Source organism: Zalophus californianus, chromosome 8 (genome assembly GCF_009762305.2).
Source record: "Zalophus californianus isolate mZalCal1 chromosome 8, mZalCal1.pri.v2, whole genome shotgun sequence".
Taxonomy (NCBI): domain Eukaryota; kingdom Metazoa; phylum Chordata; class Mammalia; order Carnivora; family Otariidae; genus Zalophus; species Zalophus californianus.
Window position 1 is genome coordinate 7307458 of NC_045602.1, and position 20295 is coordinate 7327752.

The 20295-nt window shown below is 45.3% G+C and overlaps 3 protein-coding genes across 6 annotated transcripts in view; 2 read left to right on the forward strand and 1 right to left on the reverse strand.

Moving 5' to 3' along the window:
- Positions 1-2703, forward strand: part of ASAP2 (ArfGAP with SH3 domain, ankyrin repeat and PH domain 2) — a 168656-nt gene extending 165953 nt beyond the window's left edge. For 3 of the 4 annotated variants that reach the window (XM_027621683.2, XM_027621682.2, XM_027621685.2), the window contains one exon: positions 194-2702. In XM_027621683.2, the coding sequence (XP_027477484.1) occupies positions 194-268 (75 nt within the window). In that variant the 3' untranslated portion in view covers positions 269-2702. Of the gene's footprint in view, positions 1-193 lie in introns of all 4 variants that reach the window. The other variant, XM_027621681.2, reaches the window with a different exon arrangement.
- A 607-nt stretch (positions 2704-3310) lies between these two features.
- Positions 3311-14756, reverse strand: ITGB1BP1 (integrin subunit beta 1 binding protein 1). The gene is made up of 8 exons (XM_027623951.2): positions 14601-14756; positions 11325-11434; positions 10222-10325; positions 7806-7884; positions 6661-6797; positions 4736-4828; positions 4071-4220; positions 3311-3556 (listed from the first exon to the last, which is right to left on the reverse strand). The coding sequence occupies exons 3-8, from the start codon at positions 10291-10293 to the stop codon at positions 3485-3487; spliced, it is 603 nt and encodes a 200-aa protein (XP_027479752.1). The 5' UTR covers positions 10294-10325; positions 11325-11434; positions 14601-14756; the 3' UTR covers positions 3311-3484.
- A 114-nt stretch (positions 14757-14870) lies between these two features.
- CPSF3 (cleavage and polyadenylation specific factor 3) overlaps positions 14871-20295 on the forward strand; it is a 43699-nt gene continuing 38274 nt past the window's right edge. Inside the window, exons 1-2 of the mRNA XM_027621946.2 lie at positions 14871-15051; positions 19329-19392. Coding sequence (XP_027477747.1) covers positions 15002-15051; positions 19329-19392 — 114 coding nt within the window. The 5' untranslated portion in view covers positions 14871-15001. The remainder of the gene's footprint in view (positions 15052-19328; positions 19393-20295) is intronic.

The window sequence follows — 20295 nt, forward strand, 5'->3', positions numbered from 1 at the left end:
GTCAGGGGTCAGCTATATTTGAAACACGAGTGAAAGAAAAAAGGGAAAACAGTTTAGATGTCTTACCCAGGTCATTCTTTCTCAGAAGAAATTGTTCTGAACAAATTTCTTTTTTCCAAATGCTATAGCATTGTCCTTCGAAGTTTCTAACATTTAGAATTTTTATAACCACCTAAACTTTTATTCATTTCAGATTGGCCACATTGACGGAGATCCCAGTCGCAAAGGAGCATTTCCTGTATCATTTGTGCACTTTATTGCTGACTGAATTGCTACTGAACAAAAACACTTCTTTTAACAGTTACGTTCCTATTTGTTTTTGGTACCAAAACTCTTGCCAGATGACCAGTTTCATGAAATGTATTGTCCGGTAGCCCACTTTCTCTAACTCTGCTCTTCTGTTTTACAAACTCCAAGGCAACTTGTATGTATAAATGAATTGTTTTTATAATTTGTGGTTTTCATGAAATACTGCCATACTTTTATTAGGGAAAAAACAGCATTTCCTAAAAGGTGAACTGAAAAGTTATTTTAACTCTACGTAATCAAGGTCGTCAATCTATAGAATTAGCTGAACCTAAAAGTATTTGAGTATTAGAAAGAAATTCTTCCAGCCTTTCCTTGGCCTGCTTCTAGAGTCGGTGACCCTTTAGTGCAGCTTTTTAGGAAGTTGGTAAACTTGCTTTAGAAGTAGTCCAGCCCTGGACTTTCTAGGTAAAAGGCTATCAGTTCACCTTTTTTAAAGACATTTTTTTTTTTAAAGATACATTTAAAGATTTCCTTTAGAATCCACCCAAGGTTTAGTTAAAGCAACTTGGAAATTTACACCTTAGCATTGTACTTTCCAGCCCTAATTTGTGAGGTTACAACTCACTGTATTCTGCATGCGCGTGTAGCCTGTTGTGAACAATCCTACCTAGCAAAACTACCCATGGTTTATTACGGCGTATGGTAATAGCAGCTAATTCAGTTCCACGTTCTCTAAACCTGCATTTCCTGAATTTGGTTAAAAACTAAGGATGATGGATTGCAAAAACAGTTCTTTAAACTAGTTTATATGCTTTAGGTGTTTCGGAATTCGCCTTCTCGACCCTCCTCGGTCACGCAGCTAGAGCACTGTGGTGCAGACCCCACTGTTAACACTTGCTGTTTCCTGAGTGTACCACTGCCTTCCCTCTCCAGCTCCCGGGAATGTTTACTCAACTTAGTGTCTTGTACTTATATACTATACCAACAGGAATGGTAGTTATACTGTCTTGAACTCGAAGCTGTCCATTTGTTTGTAATCAAGAACATATCAGAAATCTGTAGGTCCCAGGTAATAAAATACTCCCGAGCAGACATCCCCATTTCACAACCGAAGTCCATCACCTCATTCTTAAACTGAAGCTCCTGGGGGTCGGGGGGTTAGGTTGTGTGTGATAAAATCAGAATTCATTAGTTTCACAAACTTGACTGTCATACCTCTATTTAGTAATTGTGAGCATAAGATTCATAATAGGAATATTGGACATTTTGGCACTCTTTGAGAATAAATAGGCCTATAATGCCCACTCGAATTTTTACCAGAAGTGAAGAGATAAGTGTAGGTCTGGGCTTGGAAAGCAAGGCAGTGATCCTTTCATCCATGGTGCTGATGGTACATTTGATTGGAGCAGCCCATCTTTATTAGGCAAGACTCTTCTAAGTGCAGAGCCTTTTTTTTTTTTATTGCATTGTACTTTTTGTTGCTATTATAAAGGAAAACAGAACAAACTGGAATGTTTTATGATGTTGTGTGGCAGTTGCTTTTTAAAGCCTTTCTAAGTTCTGGGTAAAAATGTGTTAGATCTGTAATTAAAGGTTTTTTTTTTTTTTTTTTTTAAAGCACTACATCTATTTTCACTAATTGTTAATTTCTGTTGTTTGAACCCTTCGTTTAGTTAATTCCCTCATAGATTTAAGAAAGTAAACAGATATACTTTGCACAGTGCACTTCTTATGTATAGTTTAGCAAAGTCCTCTTGCATCTGTGTCTTATAATCAGCCTTTTGACTCCTTGGTGCCAGATATCTAAGGAATTAAAGTTGAGTCTCACCAACACTTAAACACTAGTCCCAAACTAATCTATCAGGTTCACTGGTACATAAATATCTTGGAAATATTTTTTCCAGCTGACAGTTTGGTGGTGCTATTGTGCAGTAATTAATATTACTCTCGCCAGAGGAGAAATTACATTGACTTCCCTGCTAACATCCTTTCCTAGTTATTTGCTCTTTGCAAATTAAAAAACAACTGAGAGGAAGGAAAACATTGTAGATAACTATTTATATTTAAAGTTTACGTTTCATGAACTTAGCTGCAGGATTCTGGCATTTTGCATATGCCACTTTCCATCAGATCTGACTTCTAGAGATGAGGACTCCAACATGTGCACAGACTTCTAGGTCCTGTGTGATCTGCTACAGGGTGGAGAGCATAAATATGCAGCTTGGAATGCTGTTTGAGATGTATGATACTCGATCCATTCACTTGATTACTTCGATCTAGTTGCAGCGCAACTGTATATATTGTATAACCTAAATCAATTCTTATTTTCGTTGTCCTTAATGCAGTGATTTATAATTAGAGCATGTTCAGTAAGTTGACTCTTCCTGTTAACTAGTCATTTGACTGGAAAAAAATAAAATACTTTTAAACAGACAGTGTTATTTGTAATGTTTTTAATCCTTTAAATACTGCGTATTAAAATGGTCCTTTAGAAAAACCCACTCACCCACTGTGCGTGAGATTCTTTCGACACTAACATGCGCGGTGATCTTTCTTCTCTGAACTCTGAGGTAAATACTTTGGTTTGCTAGCATGCCATCCTGACATACACTTTTTAAAGTCTTACTTTTTGTGACCTGAGTTGGCAGCGTTGCTGTTCCAGACCAGTGTGACCAGAGCTCCCAGCCAGCGGGCCCATGTGCTCGCAACAGACAGCATTCGTCGTCCTCAGAAAGCCCTCTGTGCTCACCTACTCACTGCGTGCACGTCTGTGACACTTAGGTGTTAATGCTCATTTGTGTTTAAAAGTGACGGGGGGGGGGGGCGCCTGGGTGGCTCAGTTGGTTACGTGTCTGCCTTGGCTCAGGTCATGATCCCAGGGTCCTGGGATCGAGTCCCGCGTCAGGCTCCCCACTCAGTGGGGAGTCTGCTTCTCCCTCTCCCTCCCCCACCTCCCACTCCTGCTCACTCTCTCTCAAATAAATCTAAAAAAATAAAAGTGACAGATGACATCGGTTTCTTTTTTAGTCCCAGAAAGTAAACAACCTCATTGAGACTTAACTCACTGTAATAAGACACATTTTAATAGAAAAGCAAACGATCACTATTTTATACACTGCATTTCTCCAGAAAATCTCGAGCAGGAGATCACTTTCTATTTCCAGAGTAATTCAACACTGCAGATTGAAAACCATTGCCCTTCCACACGAAGTCAGCTTCCACTAGATTGCAGAATTCAAGCTTTCTCAGATGTTAATACAGAGTCAAAAGCGGTGGATAAAACTTTGCAGATGGCTTGTGCCTGTTCCTACGGTTAAGTGAAAAACATACAGTAAGAGACTTCACCGACCTCTTCCCGAATTAGTGTGGCCAGCAAAGGTATAAATGTGACCCTCTTAACGCCTCCCCTACACCTGCACACCAACAGCTTTGGGAAGCCCCGGACACCATGTCCCCGGGCCGCCTCCTGCGTTCCCTCTGGGAGAAGCACCTGCGGATGTGTAGGAACTGGGCCTTTGGGAAGGACGCCGATGCGTCAGTGGGGTGATGGCTACGGAACAGCACGGGCTTCCGCCCCGGCCCCGCGTCTGCCCTGCCCTCGAGATGCCCGCACAGGTGAGTGCTCATCCCGGCCCAACTGACCGCCCACGGCAGGTCCTGGCAGCTGGCTGATCGCCAGGCCTGACGGTCACCCGCGCTCTGCCGGGCGTCAGATGCCCTGTGGGTGGCATCTCCTCGGCCTCCCAGGAGATTGGCCATCTCCTCTGGCTTTACCGCCTTGCCCGGTGAATGAGACTAAGCAAGGCAACGTGAAACCTCACCAGGCTGTTGCACTGATAGACCCAGAGGCTGTACCCCTCGTTGCTTGCGTCGGTGGTCTTCAGGGCCAGTAGGCTTTTTCCGGCCCCCAGACCGTCGTCGTAACACACCATGCGGATGATTAAATACAGAGCGTGCCGGTGTAAGACATCCTGCAGAAGTCAGGAGAAAGAAAGACCGGGACTCTTGACATACTGACCTTTTCTGTGCAGAATTTACTGTGAGGCTTTAAACAGAGCATATCTACGCATCTGGCAAGAAAACAGTTGTAGAGGTGCTTTTCCCCCTAAGGGACATCCCAGAATGCTCGGTTATGGGGCCACTTGCCTTCAGGGTTATCCCCTTCCTACTAAAAATTCCAGAAAAACAGGAGTAAGCCCTGAGTTCACGTCCAGCGTCCACGCTGACAACTGCTGAGCTGGCGCAGGGTCCTAAGCTGAAACATTAGGGGCCGGCAGTGGGGGGTGCTGGCCGGGGCCCCACCATCCAGGAGAAGCAAAAGGAGGCCTCTCTTCATTCACCCTAAGAAATCGGTCATTTTTTAGGACCAGCTGCCAGGAATGTTTACCAAGCAACAGTTCTGCAAACGAGCAGAGAACAAGTGGGCCCCGAGCAGCCTGACAAGTACCTGAAACCCACTTTTTCCCTAATAAATTCTCTTACTTACATACTGATCTGATGTTGATACTTTTATACCATACTTGGAAACTCCCATAATGAATTCTTCCTCCAGAGGAACGAAAGGCAACTTCCCATCTTGCTTTAAAGTAAAAATAAATCACATGAGCTACGTTAAAAAGTACGTTACATTCCTTAAATCTGATTAGTCAAGTTTAATATCTGGCCATCACAAATCCAAACCCTTTCAAGAACGCAGGGTATGCAACAGCCCAGCAAAAATTGTTCCTCAAAGAGAGAGAAGGAAAATTGTTGCCAGGGTTTGGTTTGGTTTGGTTTGGTTTGGTTTTCATGTCCACAGACCTGAGCAAAATTCACATCCATTTGTCTTGATGTTTTCCCTAATTGCAAACGGAGATCCCGCTCACAGATCCCAGTGAGGCTTAAATATTTACATTAGAAAAATAAAGATATTTAGATTTTAAAATACTCAAAGCTTATGCCGATGTCAGCACAGGAAACCATCAGGAAACAGAGCTGCAGGAACCCCTCTTGAAAGCCGTTTTACATCCTACCCAGATGGTAGGTATGTCTGGTTGCCCCCACACCCCGGGGCTGTGAGCTTGACGCGCGGTTACTTGGAAACAAAACAGCAGATGATAGTGATGGCTTCCCTAGCAGATTACCCTGTTTCATTCCCCTAAGTCAGAATACTGCCTAACTTGTCTAGTGCCACAATAAAACAGAGAGTGGGCAATCAGTAGATGTCCCGTACTGTGAATGTCTGTATGGAACCATTTGCCTACATTAAAGAAATTCTGGTAAAGAAGCTATGTCTGCATGCCTTGATTCTTGGGTCCTCCTATGGCTACAGTAAGTAACCTCTTCTAGTGATTTCTCACAGCAGGGTTCAAGCGTTCCAAGAATCAAAAGATGAGCTAATGCTAACGCTACTGTCAGTAAGAGAACTTTGACAAGCCCGAAGACTACGGTGCTCTGAGAAACTCAGCAGTCGTTAACAGAATGACAATGATCCTAGTGCACTTCTGGGGGGAAACATTAGCAATCTTCTCAGTGTAATACTTTGGTGAGCTGTTGCTTGCGCTCGTTGGAATGACAGATGCCAAGCCAAACGCTGGGATATTAAGTCCAAACTACCCAGAGGTCTCTGTGAAACGCACACTCGACTGGCTGATGCCCCTCAGACAGAAAAGAATTCCTGTGCTTTATGAGGGCATGAAGCATTGTATTTAGTGACCCCATTCTCCACGATTCACCAGACCAAATAGTCTTAAGAGTAACCAGCGCTCTAAGAACTGATAAGGGAATCTTTCCATTGTGCTAATAACCCTTTGTTAATAAACACAAAGACCTGCGATGCCATTTTCTGGAAATTCAGGAAGCAACTTACTGTCTTTGGCTCATCCACTCCCACACTAGCAAGGGTGCAGATCTTATAGAATTGGATGCACTGACCTTACACCTTTGCTCTTTGCTTTCATTCTTAATTTTCCTTCATGATCATTTCTTCTTTCTTTAATCTTCTTGACTGGGGTATGTTTTTGAAGCCCACCTCACTTGAATTCTTGCTGCTAACCGGGTGTGAGTGCATTGATAGGTCAATACCACTAGGAGGCTGATTATTGAAGGAGTTGCGACTAGTTCAACGGAGACTTGGGAAGGCCTGCCAGTCTGTTTTAAAAGACAGACCTATGGTGTATATAACCCATCACCGCACTCAGCTCCTCGTTTAAATGAGGAAGTCAGTCAGCTCCCAAAACAGTAAAAAGTGCTGTTTTTGAAGGAAAGAACTCTCTGTTCCCATGGGACTCTGTCTCTAGGTACCTTGTACCACCTATGATCACAGTGCTTGACAAATATTTTAACAGTGATAAGAGCAGAACATCTTTCTCCAAAGCCATGAATTTATTTTCTAGAATGTTCTAAAATTTTTTTAAAAATTGTTTTTTTTACCTGGGCAACATCTATATAATTTATCAGGTCTAGGGGCCCTTCGAGACTTTTTCCTTCAGAGAATTTCAGTTTCTCAATAGCACCAACATATTTTATTCGAAATTCTGCACAGGTATCTGAATTGTTGTTGCTTTGTCCTAAAGGTGAAAGAAAAATTTTAACAGTAAGACTTCAAAAGAAATATCTGCATTACAGCGTGTCCTCAATCCCTTCACAAATAAAAAACAAACTGTGCCATCAGAACTTAACCTTTAATGAAAATAAAAAAAATTTTAGTGCAAGATTACTTGAAGTAATAGGAAAGAACTTGGAATTTAACCTCTTCCTCTGTGACTCAATATCCTAAATGTATAAAAGTCTCAATAAGAATAAATTAAAGCAGGAGAAAAATAAAATGCTGACTAGATAACAATTGAGTACCTTCCTGATACATTAAATATTTAAGCTTTTTTTGGTTTCTTCTCCCTCTTTACCACGTTCACTGTTGTTTTCCTGATTCAGCAAATCTGGTCTACCTCGCCCAGTCAAAAAAAACAAATTTTTTTTTCCCTGCAGATGGAATAATGCCAGACAGGAAGTCCCTTCACATGAACAGATGTTAGGTTACATGACACGTGGCAACAGGCTGAAGAACCATGTGCTGTGAAATCTAGCCAGGGCCAACATGGCCGCAATGTGTTGCATTACCTGCCACGTTAAGGTGATACTATGTGGTTACTTCTAGGTTATGCTTATGTAAAAAAAAATGCCCACATTTTTAGTATTTTTAAGGCATCTGGAAGCAAAAATAACAGACTTTACGCTACTATCTTCTTTTGTACATGATATGGCTCTTCATCCCACCCCTCCGTAGTCCCCACTTTTTACAGACTGACTAGTCTATGATCCTGAAAGGATCTGCCTTCGGCTCAGGTCATGATCCCGGGGTCCTGGGATCGAGCCCTGCATCGGGCTCCCTGCTCAGCGGGAAGCCTGCTTCTCCCTCTCCCACTCCCCCTGCTTGTGTTCCCTCTCTCGCTGTGTCTCTCTGTGTCAAATAAATAAGTAAAGTCTTAAAAAAAAAAAGGAACGTATTGTGCTGCTCTGGTAAAACTATATGAACACCAGTTAAGAGCCGTACTAAACGGTCCAAACCTTCTCCGTACCTGAGCTTTTGGTCGAATCTGTATCGAGGCTGGCCACAGTGCTGGATCGTGAAAGCCCCCCAAGGCTAGAATCTACAGACTGAAAAACAAACAAACAAAAAGGTAAACAGAATTAGACACACTGTCTTCTCTCAAATTCTCTACCAAACATTCAAATTATTTATTACAGCTGAATCAACATAGACAAAAACAGGTCAATTACTCAAGCAGATGGACTATGACAGATTTTTCTAAAGGCGAATTCTACAGCGAACTTCAAAAAACCAGGTAGTCCCACCTGCCCTTCCCAGAACACATCAGATAACTGTGGTGTGGACATTCCCAGTATGAACCAAAACTACTACCTCTGCCTCCTTGTAAGACACCTGGTATTTAGGCTGTGTGTGAAAATCTACACTTTGCTTTCACATGATTTCCACGGAACCCAAAAAGAACCCTGTGCCGAAAGCCAGCAGGGAGTATGATTCTATGTAATAACATGAGCAAAGATAGCCAGCGGGGTGAAGTGACTTACCCAAGGTTACATCAAGGAACTAGCCCAGCCCTCCGATCAAGGTCTCCTCCTCCCCGTCCCCCTGCCTCTGCCATTAGTCCGACTAGTACCTGGCCTGCTCGGTCACGCGCGGGCCGACGGGCAGACCAGAGTGCAATTATCAGTGTGAATTGCAAAGGAAAACCAACAAAATTGTTAAGCAAAACACAAAGAAACATACATGTTAGTGTAGATTCTATAGAATTGTGCTCTGGATATGCTTCATTTCTTTAGAAATAACATTCTGTGAAAACTTTTGATTCAAAAAAATGAGTCACTTCTTTGCACCTCAAATCAAAATTAGATTTTAAAAGAGCGATATACTCAAATTTTTTCAATGTTCAAGAAGTGAATCAAGGTGAATGCAAAAACGTATCAGGTCTGATAAATGTTTTTTCCCTTTTTCAGTAATTGCTCTTCTTGGAGTAAAGTGTAAAATGAGAACAGAGCTGTGTGCACAGAGACGTTCCCCATAACGTTACGTGGGGGACTGAACACCAGAAATACTGTACAAACTCAGCGGGTGCCGGGGGGGGGGATTGGAATTAAGATGCTGTTATAAACTGAGACTGACTTCTGGCATGAATAGCACCCCCGAAGTGAGTAACAGAGTGAGCTTTTGTGCTCCAAACTACTCCCCCGCACTGGAAAGCACCAGTCCCCATTGAACCTCTCTCTGCAAGAGAACAGGAAGGGAGAAACTGGTCTGCTTTTCCCATGTCCAGAAGAGACAACAAGGAGAGCTTACATCAACCTAAAACACACACCCAGCAGTCAAAACTTGGCTCAGAGACCACACGGAGGTCACCACCATCTTCGAGGTAAGGCCCTCACTCGCAGGTGGCCCCCTTCTGCCCTCTCCAGCCCCGCCGGCCACATCAGAGAACCCACGGCTTGGAGCTAACATCTCAAGCCATCAGCAAGTTCCCTTAGGAATCTGAAAATCTCCTCCGCCAGCAGCGAGCCATCCAAGTCTCCCTTTATCCTTTCTCTGGCCCAGAAAACAAGAAGCAGGCCTGACCACTTTCCCAGGCTGAGGTCCTCACACCAGGGCTGCAAAGCTAACAGCAAGGAGGTTCTTGACTAGCTTCAGTTCAAAAACCTTCAAGAAAACTCAGTCTTGCCACTCTAAGGCAGGATTCCTAAAACGTCCAATTTCCGTGCTTCAGGCTAGGAGCATCTCAGCTCAGTGAAAATCCCGAGGGGCAGTAACGTGTGTCTTTATTCACTGAGGTGTGGCCACCGTCGCTTGGGGTGGTGCCCACGGGCCAGCCCAGCCCATCCCCCCGGAGGAGGGCACCCCCTCTGCACTGTGCCACGGGCTCGTCCCCTGCCTCACGGCATCCTGGCACTGCGTGCACTCATCTTTGAAAAGAGAGAGCTCACAGGGTGGAGACTGTGAGAACCATGGCCTCGGTCCAGGGATGAGGACTCGGGCCTCAACTGTCCCTTCGCAGTCATATACCCGACTTCTCTACAGTCCTAAACATGGCATTTGCGTCACGACCCAACTCACTCACTATTAAGTAAGCAGACTTCCAGTTATGCACACACACCCCACACCCCGGAATTCAAGAGTTCCGGCCCCTGGATGGGCCTGCAATTTTGATCGTGTAAAACATTTAAAAATCAGTGTTTCAGCGAGACCATTCACACGTCCTGTGCCATCCAGGTTCGTGAACTGAATCATCTCAGGAACTCTCTAGAACAAAAGAAAATTAAATCAAGCACAGGATGTGTCTCGAGTGCCAAAAATAAATGTCAAAACACACCTAGTTTGAGGACTATCAGCAGCTGTGCTGTGGTTAGGATGCTCTGTGTGGAATCAGGAGAAATAAAATGCTCACTGCTTTGCCATTCTGGGCCTATTCCCAGCCCCCCTACCTTGCTCTTCGTACTGATTTCACTACTTTGGGAACTGCTACTACTGTGTCGCTTTTTGCCTTTCCGGAACATTTTTCACCATAGCTTGATCCAAAGGAGCTCCCCTAGGAGAACAACTGGTGGTTAGTTAGAGCAAGAAAACCACCTTGAAATCACTTTATGCACAACAGGAGTAAAAATCATCAATTCCTTCCCCGTCCGCGGCCTAGTACTCCTACTGGAAACCGAAATCTTTTCCTTTGGCCACCAAATTTGGATACTATTGCTTCATTCTTTCCTTCTTTTTAAATTTGAAAAAAATAACCCAATGACCCAAAAGGACAGAAACCTTCCGTCATTCCTGGGGGTGTGAAAAGCATTGTTTTGAGAAGTAACAGACACACGTCATCTGCTTCTCAAAATACTCAAGTGCCTCACTTCTCTTTAATCCATTCAAGACAGTAGTAAAATAGGTGACATACTAGCTTACCAACCGAGATCCTGAGATTCCATTGCTATCTTGGGTTGACATTCTGTAAATGGTAGGGCTTAGAACAGAAGACATAGCTACCTCTCCGAAATGGGCATTTTTCTCAATGTCTTGAGCTACCTTTAAGTAAAAGTTGACACAAAAACATTCCCAGGCACCAGCCCTCCCCTCCTCACTCCGTAAGGCCAGGGAAGGAGGTGACCTGAAGTTTTTCAGAGTCAGTCTTATATGCATCTTTTTTAAAGTAATAATTAATGCCTGGGAAACAAAATTTATCCTTGCCCATTTCAAAGGAGCACATCTATTATTATACTTGAAAAAGTATTAACTAACCTGCATAACAGTTTATAGTTCAAATACTTCCAAAGACATTGTGTCACTTTTATCCTCACAACAACCTGGTGACACATTCAATTGCTCCGGATGTTTTTTAAGGGTATCCCTCATCTGTGCTGCATATTCTGCTGGGGAATCCAGGCCCCCAGACTCAGAGGGCTTACAGAAGGTAGGTTATAATCTGCGTTTTATAGATGAGGGAACTATGACCCATCTTTCAGGAGGCTTTATGAGTAAGATAACAACAAATTTTTACCAAATATTGGATCCTACAGAGGGAACAAGGGAATCTGCTTACGGTAGAAGGAATACTACTGTATTGTCTTCAAAGGTCCCATAGACGACAGTGTGCAAGGAGAGCTTCCTCTCATTCTGACATGGTCAATTCTTTTCAGAAAAATGAGGTACCTGATGAAGGAAAAAGAATGAGTCAATCAAGGGGAGGTCACTGAATGTCCTATGAGAAGTTTCTCCCACTCTATTTGGAGACCCCATTCTCAGTCCACTCACCAGCGTCTGACCATAGGCGACTTGCCCAAGACTGACCCTCAAGCCCAAGCTTTTTCATTAGCCCCATCATATAACTTATTTCCATGTTTTTGCGTGATTTATGAAGTAGCAAGAAAATGTGATTTGTTCACTCGTTCCTGAGTAGCCAGTGAGCACCTTTTAGGTGCTGGGGATGTATCAGTGAATGAGACAGATAATGCCCCTGACCTGACCTCAAGGAGCCCATTCTCAGAGGGATGAGACAGACCGACAAGAAAAGCAAACACATTGTTAGAAACAACTGATATGAGGGAAACAAAAGCAAGTTCAGGATAAGCAAGTTCAGGATTTGCAACTGATGGCAGGAAGGGTGAGCATTTTAGGCAGAAAAAGATGCTCTGAGGAAGTGTGAACAGTGAGGAGACCTGAAGAAGGAAGGGACGGCAGAGGAAAAGCATTCTGGCAGAGACTTGGGCAAGTGCAAAGGTCCTGAGGGCACACCCCAGCTGCAAGGAATAGCGAGAGGCCAATGTGGCTTTCACCCAAGCAGGAAGGAGGGAGAGGGACAGAGCCACAGGAGGGAAAGAGCCACAGGAGGCTTTGCAAACCACAACAAAAGTCTGGGGTTCATTTTGGGTTTAAAAGAAAGACTTGAGGGGCTATTAAAAAGCAGTCAAGTGCTAGGATGAGACTTCTGTTTTGGAAAGATGATGGGCTGCAGGTAGAGGACTTAGCTGCATAGGATACAAGTAAAAAGAGGGAGATGAATTATCAGGCTATACTGGGAATCGTTTGCTGCCATCGATCACCTAGCATTCAAGGGATGCTTTTCAGTCAGGACGAGATGGCAAGAGAGCCTTACTCCCAGGTCTACACAAACTGGGTTAACCTAAGCAGCATAAAGTGCCATGTTAGCGATCTCTGATTCGTCAAAATATTGCTGTGTAGCATATTTAAGGGCATTATATTTTAAATATATACATAGAGAGAGAGAGAGAATTTACTGCAAGGGAGAGTGTATACACACACACACACACACACACACACACGTTTCAATATAGGTAACAATTTTAAATATGATTTTAAAATAAAATTTGATTCTACTGCTAGTGAAATCCTGAAGCATCCCTTCAAATCCCCGGAATACTAGAATGCTTTGAAAATCACCACATTGGTATTATCATGCCTTTGCAACTCCTAAAGACTTTCCATCACCAACCTAGGAGCTGAGGGAGGGAAAGGCATTTTATTAAAGTCTTTGAGATCTGCTGCTATTTGGATGCATGTTCTTAAGCAAATCATTCTTGTCTCTAAATTATTCATGCATGAGAATGAGACCAAAAATACTGATTGTCACTTGGATGTTCCAAACTTGTCAAATGCAAAAATGCCTGAAGCAAACCCTTTGTCTTCCCTTCCATATCTGCTCCACCTCTCTCCTCTCCCTTTCAGTAAATTCTATTATTTCTGGTAGAAACCAGGAAATCACCAACTGCGCATAGTCCTCCAGGCCCCACATCGAATAAAATACTAAGATCCACTGAATCTACCACCTGAACAGTTTGCTCATCCACGCCTCTAACAGGCCCATGCCATCACTAAACCGTTGCTGTATATAAATACTTTTTCATCAGCTGATCCATCAGGGTGGATGGATGCTCAACCCATAACAATGCACAGATACACAGTTTGGCATGCCATTTAAGGAATTCACGTCCCAACGGCACTCCTTGCCGCTTTAAAACTACCGCCAAGCTCCAGCTAAAATGATTTCTTTAAAACTCAAATCTGATGCCATTAACGTGCTTAAAATCTTTCACGGGCTCACCAAAGTTAGAGATTGAAGTCAAAGCTCTCTGCCAGGACATGCAAGGTCCTGCATGGCAGGGCTCCTATCTACCTCTCCAGTCTCATCTTCCACAACCGGCTTCATACCTTATTCTCTAAGGAATGCAAAGCTTCTCCGGGTTCTCAGCATGCACTCTCCTCTGTTTCTATGCTTTGCTCTTATAATTCTGTCTGCCTGCAATGCCCTTCCACCTTTTATTCATTCAGCTAACTTTACTCACCTTTCAAGACTCAGTTCAGGCTGCTTCTTTACTAAAATAGAAAGCTTCCGTTGGACCTCCAGGTTGGGCTAAAGGGCTGGTACTCCACAGCTTGAGCATGCACCCTAATCCTAGCATTAGCCTGCTCTTGCCTACTTAGAACTGTCTTACTTAGAACTATCTCACTGTGAGCTCCTCAAAGATAGGGGTGAGGTAATTCATCTGTGCACCCAATGCTGCACAGACTGGCAGAGGACATGCTTAATGAACTAAGAACCTTCTGGGAAGATGACATCCAAATAACTTCCTGTCCTGAACACCTACCAGGTGCCGCCCAGTGCTAGGTGCTACATATACCGCTAAAGACCAGCAAGCCTGCGGTGGCACAGCCCCTTTTAAATGAAGAAGCCAAAACTCCAAGGGACTTGGCCAAGGTCGCCAGGCTAATCCTATGGGTGGGGCCAAGTTCAGAACCTAGACAGACCCACGCCAAAGCTCTTTCTCGACCCCACCCTGCTTCCCAGGCATTCCACACCTTTCTGTTGTGCCTGCCACGTGCAGGTGCACAGGGTGACAGCAAACAAGACGCACTCCACCCGGGCCTTTCTCAGTGAGGGATGGGGGGGGGGGCGGCGGAGCGGTGCAGAAACCAACAGGAGCCAGCACAAAAAGGCAGTGCTCCTCACGCCCCACAGAGCAGAGCCTGACTCAGGAAACAGCCCCGGGGAAGCGCCCACTCCCGCCGCCGAGTCCGACGGGACCGAACCACACACGACACCTGTCGTCACAGGAGCTGCAGTCCCGCCCCAAACAGGAACCGGGCACCGGGGGCACTGCATCCTCCTGCAGGCCCGGGCCCGCTCCTCAGCTCCCGCCGCCCGCCCCTAGCCGCCTCGGGGCCTGGGTCTCCCCGGGGAGACCGCAGCCCCAGCGGCCCCACCCATCCGCCCCACAGCGGGCCTCCCCGCCGGCGCCGCCTTCGGGGCCCGCGTTCCCTGCCAGGCTCAGCCCGGGTTCGGCCAGGGCCCGGCTCTCACCTTACAGCCGCTGGCCCGCCGCCGGGGCCGCCAGTGATCGCGGTCAGACACCCACCGCCCCGGGAAGCGACGCTGGGGCAGCCACTCCAGTTCTAATTCCAGCGCCAGCTTTTCCGGTGCCCCCGGCCCCGCCCGCCGAGCCCCGCCTCCGAGACATCGCGCAGGCGCAGCCTGACCCCGTACCAGATTTCCGGACTCCGCTCGGGGAGGAATCTCGCGCCCGAGCGTCTGCGACCGGAAGTTGAGGGGAGGGGCCTAGTGTCGCGGGCGCCTGAGTGCCGGAAGTGCTTTTCGTGGATGGTGTTTTTCTACCTACCATTGGTTCCCCGTGACTCTGCTTTCCATTTAGGAAGACGCCCGCGACCTGTTCCTTTCCCGCGCTTCGCCTTCAGACTTCCGAGATGTCGGCGATTCCTGCTGAGGAGAGTGACCAGCTGCTGATCCGACCCCTGTAAGGGCCCAGCGAGAGAGGGCACGAAGCCACGGGCTGTGAGAGGCGAGGCGGGGTGACCGGATGGTTGGCCTCCTAGGTCGCCCCACTCGCCGGCAGGCCTCGGGAGCCGGCCCCTTGGTCCGCAGTGGCCGGCCAGGCTTCTCAGGCTGAAGGCGTTTGGAGAACCGTGGATCGGACCGGGCCTGCTAGGTTGAATGGGACTTGGCTTTTTTCTTCAATCTCAGGGGAGAGGATGTTGTTGGGGCGGGGAAAAATGTCTTTGGGCCGCGGGGCGCTAAAGAGTGGCAAGCCCTGGGGGAAGCGGTTGATGCTGATGGCGGGAGGATGAGAGGAGGACCTGGATGAGGCTGTGGCGGTGGGAAGAAGAACTAAATCTGTTTATTATTTCGACGTTTGCCAAGATGTGAAAGAGGGAATCGATTAGCTATGAGTTTTGACGTTCTGACTTCAGACCCTAGCAGAATAAGAAAGGTAGAAGGAGAGGGGAAAGAGCAGAGATGTTAAGGACAAAACGCAGCCCTTGATTGTCCATGAGCAGGTTCGTGTTTTGGTGGAGATGGCTTTGTGCCAGAGAAACACTTTACAGATCTGGAATGAGGCTTAGAGGGGGAAACAATTGTGGAGAACCCTTTGCTGTAGACTAGCAATTTGAATTCACAAACGTATCTTTAGATATAAATTAGCATCTCGTTCACTTGTGCGTTTTCAAAAGGTGGGCAGTATCTACACGTCCACTCAGTAAGGACTAGTTGAGCACCTACTGGGGACATAACACAAATTTCCCACTGCCTAGTTCACACTTGCCCTCTCTTTCTGTGTTCAGCAAACACTGAGCAAGTGTCCAGCACCACACTAGCATTGGAGATGCAAATAAGACAGTGCCAAGTTAACTGAATTCACCCTTTCAGAAGGAATTGCGGTGCAAAGTGAAAAGTTCTGGAGAGACAGTTGGGAATAATAGGAGATACTTACTTTGGGGTCAGACGTGGAATTCAGTCCCTTTTCTGTCACTTGCTAGGACAGCAACTTCTCTGAACCCACTTCTTCATGTGAAAATAATATGGCCACACTTACTGTGAGGATCATAGTAGGTGCTCAGTAAATGGTATATTAGAAGTGTACATACAGATTGGCATGCACTGAGTTCTGGGACAGTTACGGAAAAGATTTCTAACAAGTTGAGAAGAGAAGGCTAGTTCCTGCGTCCTGGAAAATACGGCGCATGACCTGAGCCTTAAAGAATAAGTAGAAATTAAAGACAGGTCAAATGCAGGGCAAGGATGTTCCAGGCAGGGGAAGTGGCACATGTGAAAATGAGAGTGGTCACGGTTTGTGGCCAGTTTCCTCAGGTCTGTGGCTGAAAGATTAGCAGATGAGGAGGTGGGAAAGGCTGTCAGGGACCAGCTTGTATACATACTAAGGAGTTTGAGCATTTATCGTGTCGGTTCTGGGGAGCCAGTGAAGGGTTTAAGCATCAGTGGGATACAGTGGGAACTGTGTTTAGGAAGGTCACTCCTATCAGCACTGTTGCAGACGAATAAGAGCCGGTTCAGTGGTGGGAATCCAGGAGGATGTAATTGAAATAATCCTGATGAAAAGCAGTGAGAGCTTGGAATGAATGAAACGAACATCAGTGAGGTGGAAAGAAGTCGGTTTCAGAGAGTAAGGAAGTGAAATCTTTACAGTTTTGTAGCTCATCAGATGTATTGGAAGGGGCAGTTGTGGAGAGGAGTGTTAGCACGTCTTGGGTTCCTAGGTTGAGCAGCTGGTCAAAGGTTGTGTTCTTCGCTCGAGGAGTACCGGAGCTGGGGCAGGTCTGGAATAAATTTGGGAGTTCTGTTGTTTTATAACAGCTTTATTGAAATATAATTTACATACATACAACTCATTAAAAGTGTACGATTCAGTGATGTCTAGTGTATTCACTGACTTGTCCAACCATCACCACTATCTAATTCCAGAACATGTTCGTCATTCCAGAAAGAAAGCCTGTACCCATTAGCAGTCACTCCCATATCTCCCCAACTTCCCCAGCCCCTGGCCACCACTAACCTACTTTCCTTCTCTACAGATTTGCCTATTCTGGACATTTTCCTTAAATGAGATCATATAATATGTAACCTTTAATGACTGGCTTCAGCTTCTTTCACTTAGCGTAATGTTTCCAAGGTTTATAATTTGGGAATTTTTAGTCATTTAGTAAGTATTTCTTGAGATTTCTTGCATATCAGTACTGCAGCTGAATCGTAGTGAACAAAATAGACAATGTCTCCGCTTGTACAGTGCTTTCATTTTCATAGTGAGGAACAAACCATAAATAGGTAGAGGAACTTCATGTAGTTATGATAGAGTCGTGTGAAGGGCAAACGAGAAGGTGGTCAAGAGGAGGCCTCAGAAGGTGACATTTGGACTGAGACCCAAATGATACAAAATACAAAGGAGCCAATCATGTCAATAGCTGAGGGATATTCCAGGAAAAAAGCAAGTTCAAAGGACTTAAGGTGAAAACTAGTTTGGCATATTTGAATATAAAGTACCTGTGTGGTAGCCCAGGAGAAAGACCTAAAGGCCACGTATCTTTTAGAGGCCTAGAATTGAGAAGAACGATCTGGGCTACACATACAGACTTGGAAGTCATCAGCATGTCAAAAACGTGAGACTGAAGATCACAAAGCCTGAGAAGTGGGCCAAGGAGAGTCCCTTGCAGTACCAACATTTGAGGTGTGGGCAGAGGCGTCTGAGTGTGAAGGAAACGCCGGAGGAAAACCAGGGAGACAGATGACGGGCTGCGGAGAGAACAAGAGAAGGGCGGGAAAGGCTATTTGCACTTAGCAACAAAGAGCCACGTCGCAAGCACGGTTCCAGAAGAGTGGTTGGCAAAAGCCAGCTTGCAGTGAATCGAGTGGGAGGAGGTGAGGAACCAGCAGCAGGGAGTGAGCAGAGCTCTTAGGAGGCGGCCGGGGGAAGGAATAACAGAACTAAAGGAAATGAGAACAGAGGGGTTTTAATTTTCAGGTGAGAACGCTGTAGCACGTCTCAGTTGTGATGCTAAAGTAGCTGGGAAGGGCAAGTGGCGGTGAGGCAGCGGTGTCCAGGTCTTCAGGAGGTTGGAGTGTGCAGAGTGGAGAACCGTGGTGACAAGATGGGCCTCGGACAGAAAGAGCTGTTGTATTGCTATAGGAAAAATGGAGGGAGACACGATGTTGGTGGGTTGGTAAGTGAAGTTGAGGAAACTGGCAAACATGAGCTGTATATTTTTTAATGCACAGAAGGCCCTCGGCTCGAATGAAGAGGAAGATAGAATGGGAAACGGGGATGAAGCTTGAAATAGTTACTGTGGAAACTATAAGAGAAAACTGAGCTACGGACACTTAGAGGTTGCTTCGTGGGCCAATGAAAGGGGGAGGCCAGGAATTCATGGCAGCACCATGGTTGTTTGATTTTATCAACATCATACTCTGCACTAGGATCTCCATCTGGGGGTAGAACCATCTCGTGTGTGTCTCCTAGTAAGTGGACTGAGTTCCTTGAGTTCATGGTCCAGGTACTGGGCATTTCCATATGCTAGGCACCGACAGTATGGTGCTTGGTGTTGAGCGAGTGAAGTGTTACCGAGGATGGGTGGGAAAAGACATCAGAGAAGGTGAGGGACTGGAAAAACAGGTGAGGTTTAGCTTCAAGTGCATCTTGTGATAATTGGAAATTAAGGCTGTTGTATTCATTTAGGAAGAAAGGAAAATTGTTGAAGTACTTGGCATCCAGTGTCCTGCAATAACAAGTTCGAGGGCAAAGGCACTGAATGCACGGCTGTGAATAAAATAAGTCTATTTAAATTTAAGCTATAATGTAAAATGTAAATATATATTGTGCTCCTAAAGGCAATGAAAGAATTTTGAAGTGCCTATGAGTTTCACTTAAGTGCTGATCCTAGAAGCATGAGCCCATAATCCGCATAATTGTGAGATTTCTGTTACATCATGATTTAACCCTAACCTTCAGAAGATTGAATTTAACCTTGGGCTACTTGTGTCTGTACCAGCCCCTCCCATATCTTAGCAGCTGCAAAATCCCTCAACTCCCAAGGGTCACTTTCCGTCTTTTCCCACGTAGACACTCTTCTTCCCTAGCTTTGTAAGTTTCTTGAACTCTTACCTGCCTCAGATAAGTGCTGTCATCAAATGGGGCATAATTTAAGTTGTAAAAATATTTGGATTTATTGGGCTTGATTTTAATTGTTTTTAATCATCTTTTCTTTTCCCCTTCAATGTTTGCAGTGGAGCTGGGCAAGAAGTAGGAAGATCATGTATTATCCTGGAGTTCAAAGGAAGAAAAATAATGGTAATTATTTTGTAGTCTGGATATTAGTACGGCTCTGTCTGCGTTGGGGGTTAGAGCTTTTCTAGTACTGTAAGTTCTCCGTTTAGCTCCCAGAAAAACGTCATAGTTGGTATATGTCTGTGCTGTGTAACATTAATGTGAATCACTAAATACACTTCGACTTAGTAATGTGACAGAACATTAAACTGAGAAGATGTATTCTAAGATTGTAAAATTGTCAACCAGCTCTCCTGAACGATTGCTTCTTCAAGATCCCTCTTCCACTCTTGGAGGGTCAAGCCAACCTCACTGCCCCCCCCACCCCCCCCACCCCTGCCACCGCCACCACTCCCCGTTGGAAGAGAGCCAAGGAACTGAGTGCCCGAACCCATGCAGAGCTCCAGCCACCCCCATGCAGCCTGGGCTGACGGAGCCCTGGTTCAGCAGCTTAGATACCTAAGTTGGCATCAGGGCCCCTGACCTTGGGCGAGGCAGGCTGGAGTTCCTCTAAGCCCATTTCCTTACCTGAAAGAGAGGTTAGGAGAGATGATTTACATAGTCCTCACTAGAAAGGCACTTCAGTGGCTCATCGTGTTCCTGTGGTTCTGCTTCTCCCAATCATTCAAGAACAGGCAGGTGTAAGATATTTTAGTCATTTATTGTATTAATGTGCTAGTAATGCCCCCAAAATGAATAGGTAACTCATTATGGCTGACTTTAAGAATTCCTTCCCCAATGCCTTAAAATACTTCAATTGCCCTATTCTGATAAGTTTTCCATTTCTGATTACTATCTTCTCAGTATAGCCAGATCCGGGAGTAGTGAAATCTATAAACTTAATATCGAAGTTTTTGAAAAAGAGTTCGCCCATTGTTAGAGTGACCACAGAAACTAGCTGAAAAGAAGGTGTCTTTTATCTTGTAT

What these genes read in the sequence shown, in the direction of transcription:
- ITGB1BP1 (XM_027623951.2), bottom strand. Translation starts at nt 10,293, where the DNA reads ATGTTCCGGAAAGGCAAAAAGCGACACAGTAGTAGCAGTTCCCAAAGT. An exon ending in ATTATATAGATGTTGCCCAG is followed by an intron (nt 4,829 to 6,660) that starts GTAAAAAAAACA and finishes TTTACTTTAAAG; the next exon opens with CAAGATGGGAAGTTGCCTTT. An exon ending in TATCAACATCAGATCAGTAT is followed by an intron (nt 4,221 to 4,735) that starts GTAAGTAAGAGA and finishes TGACTTCTGCAG; the next exon opens with GATGTCTTACACCGGCACGC.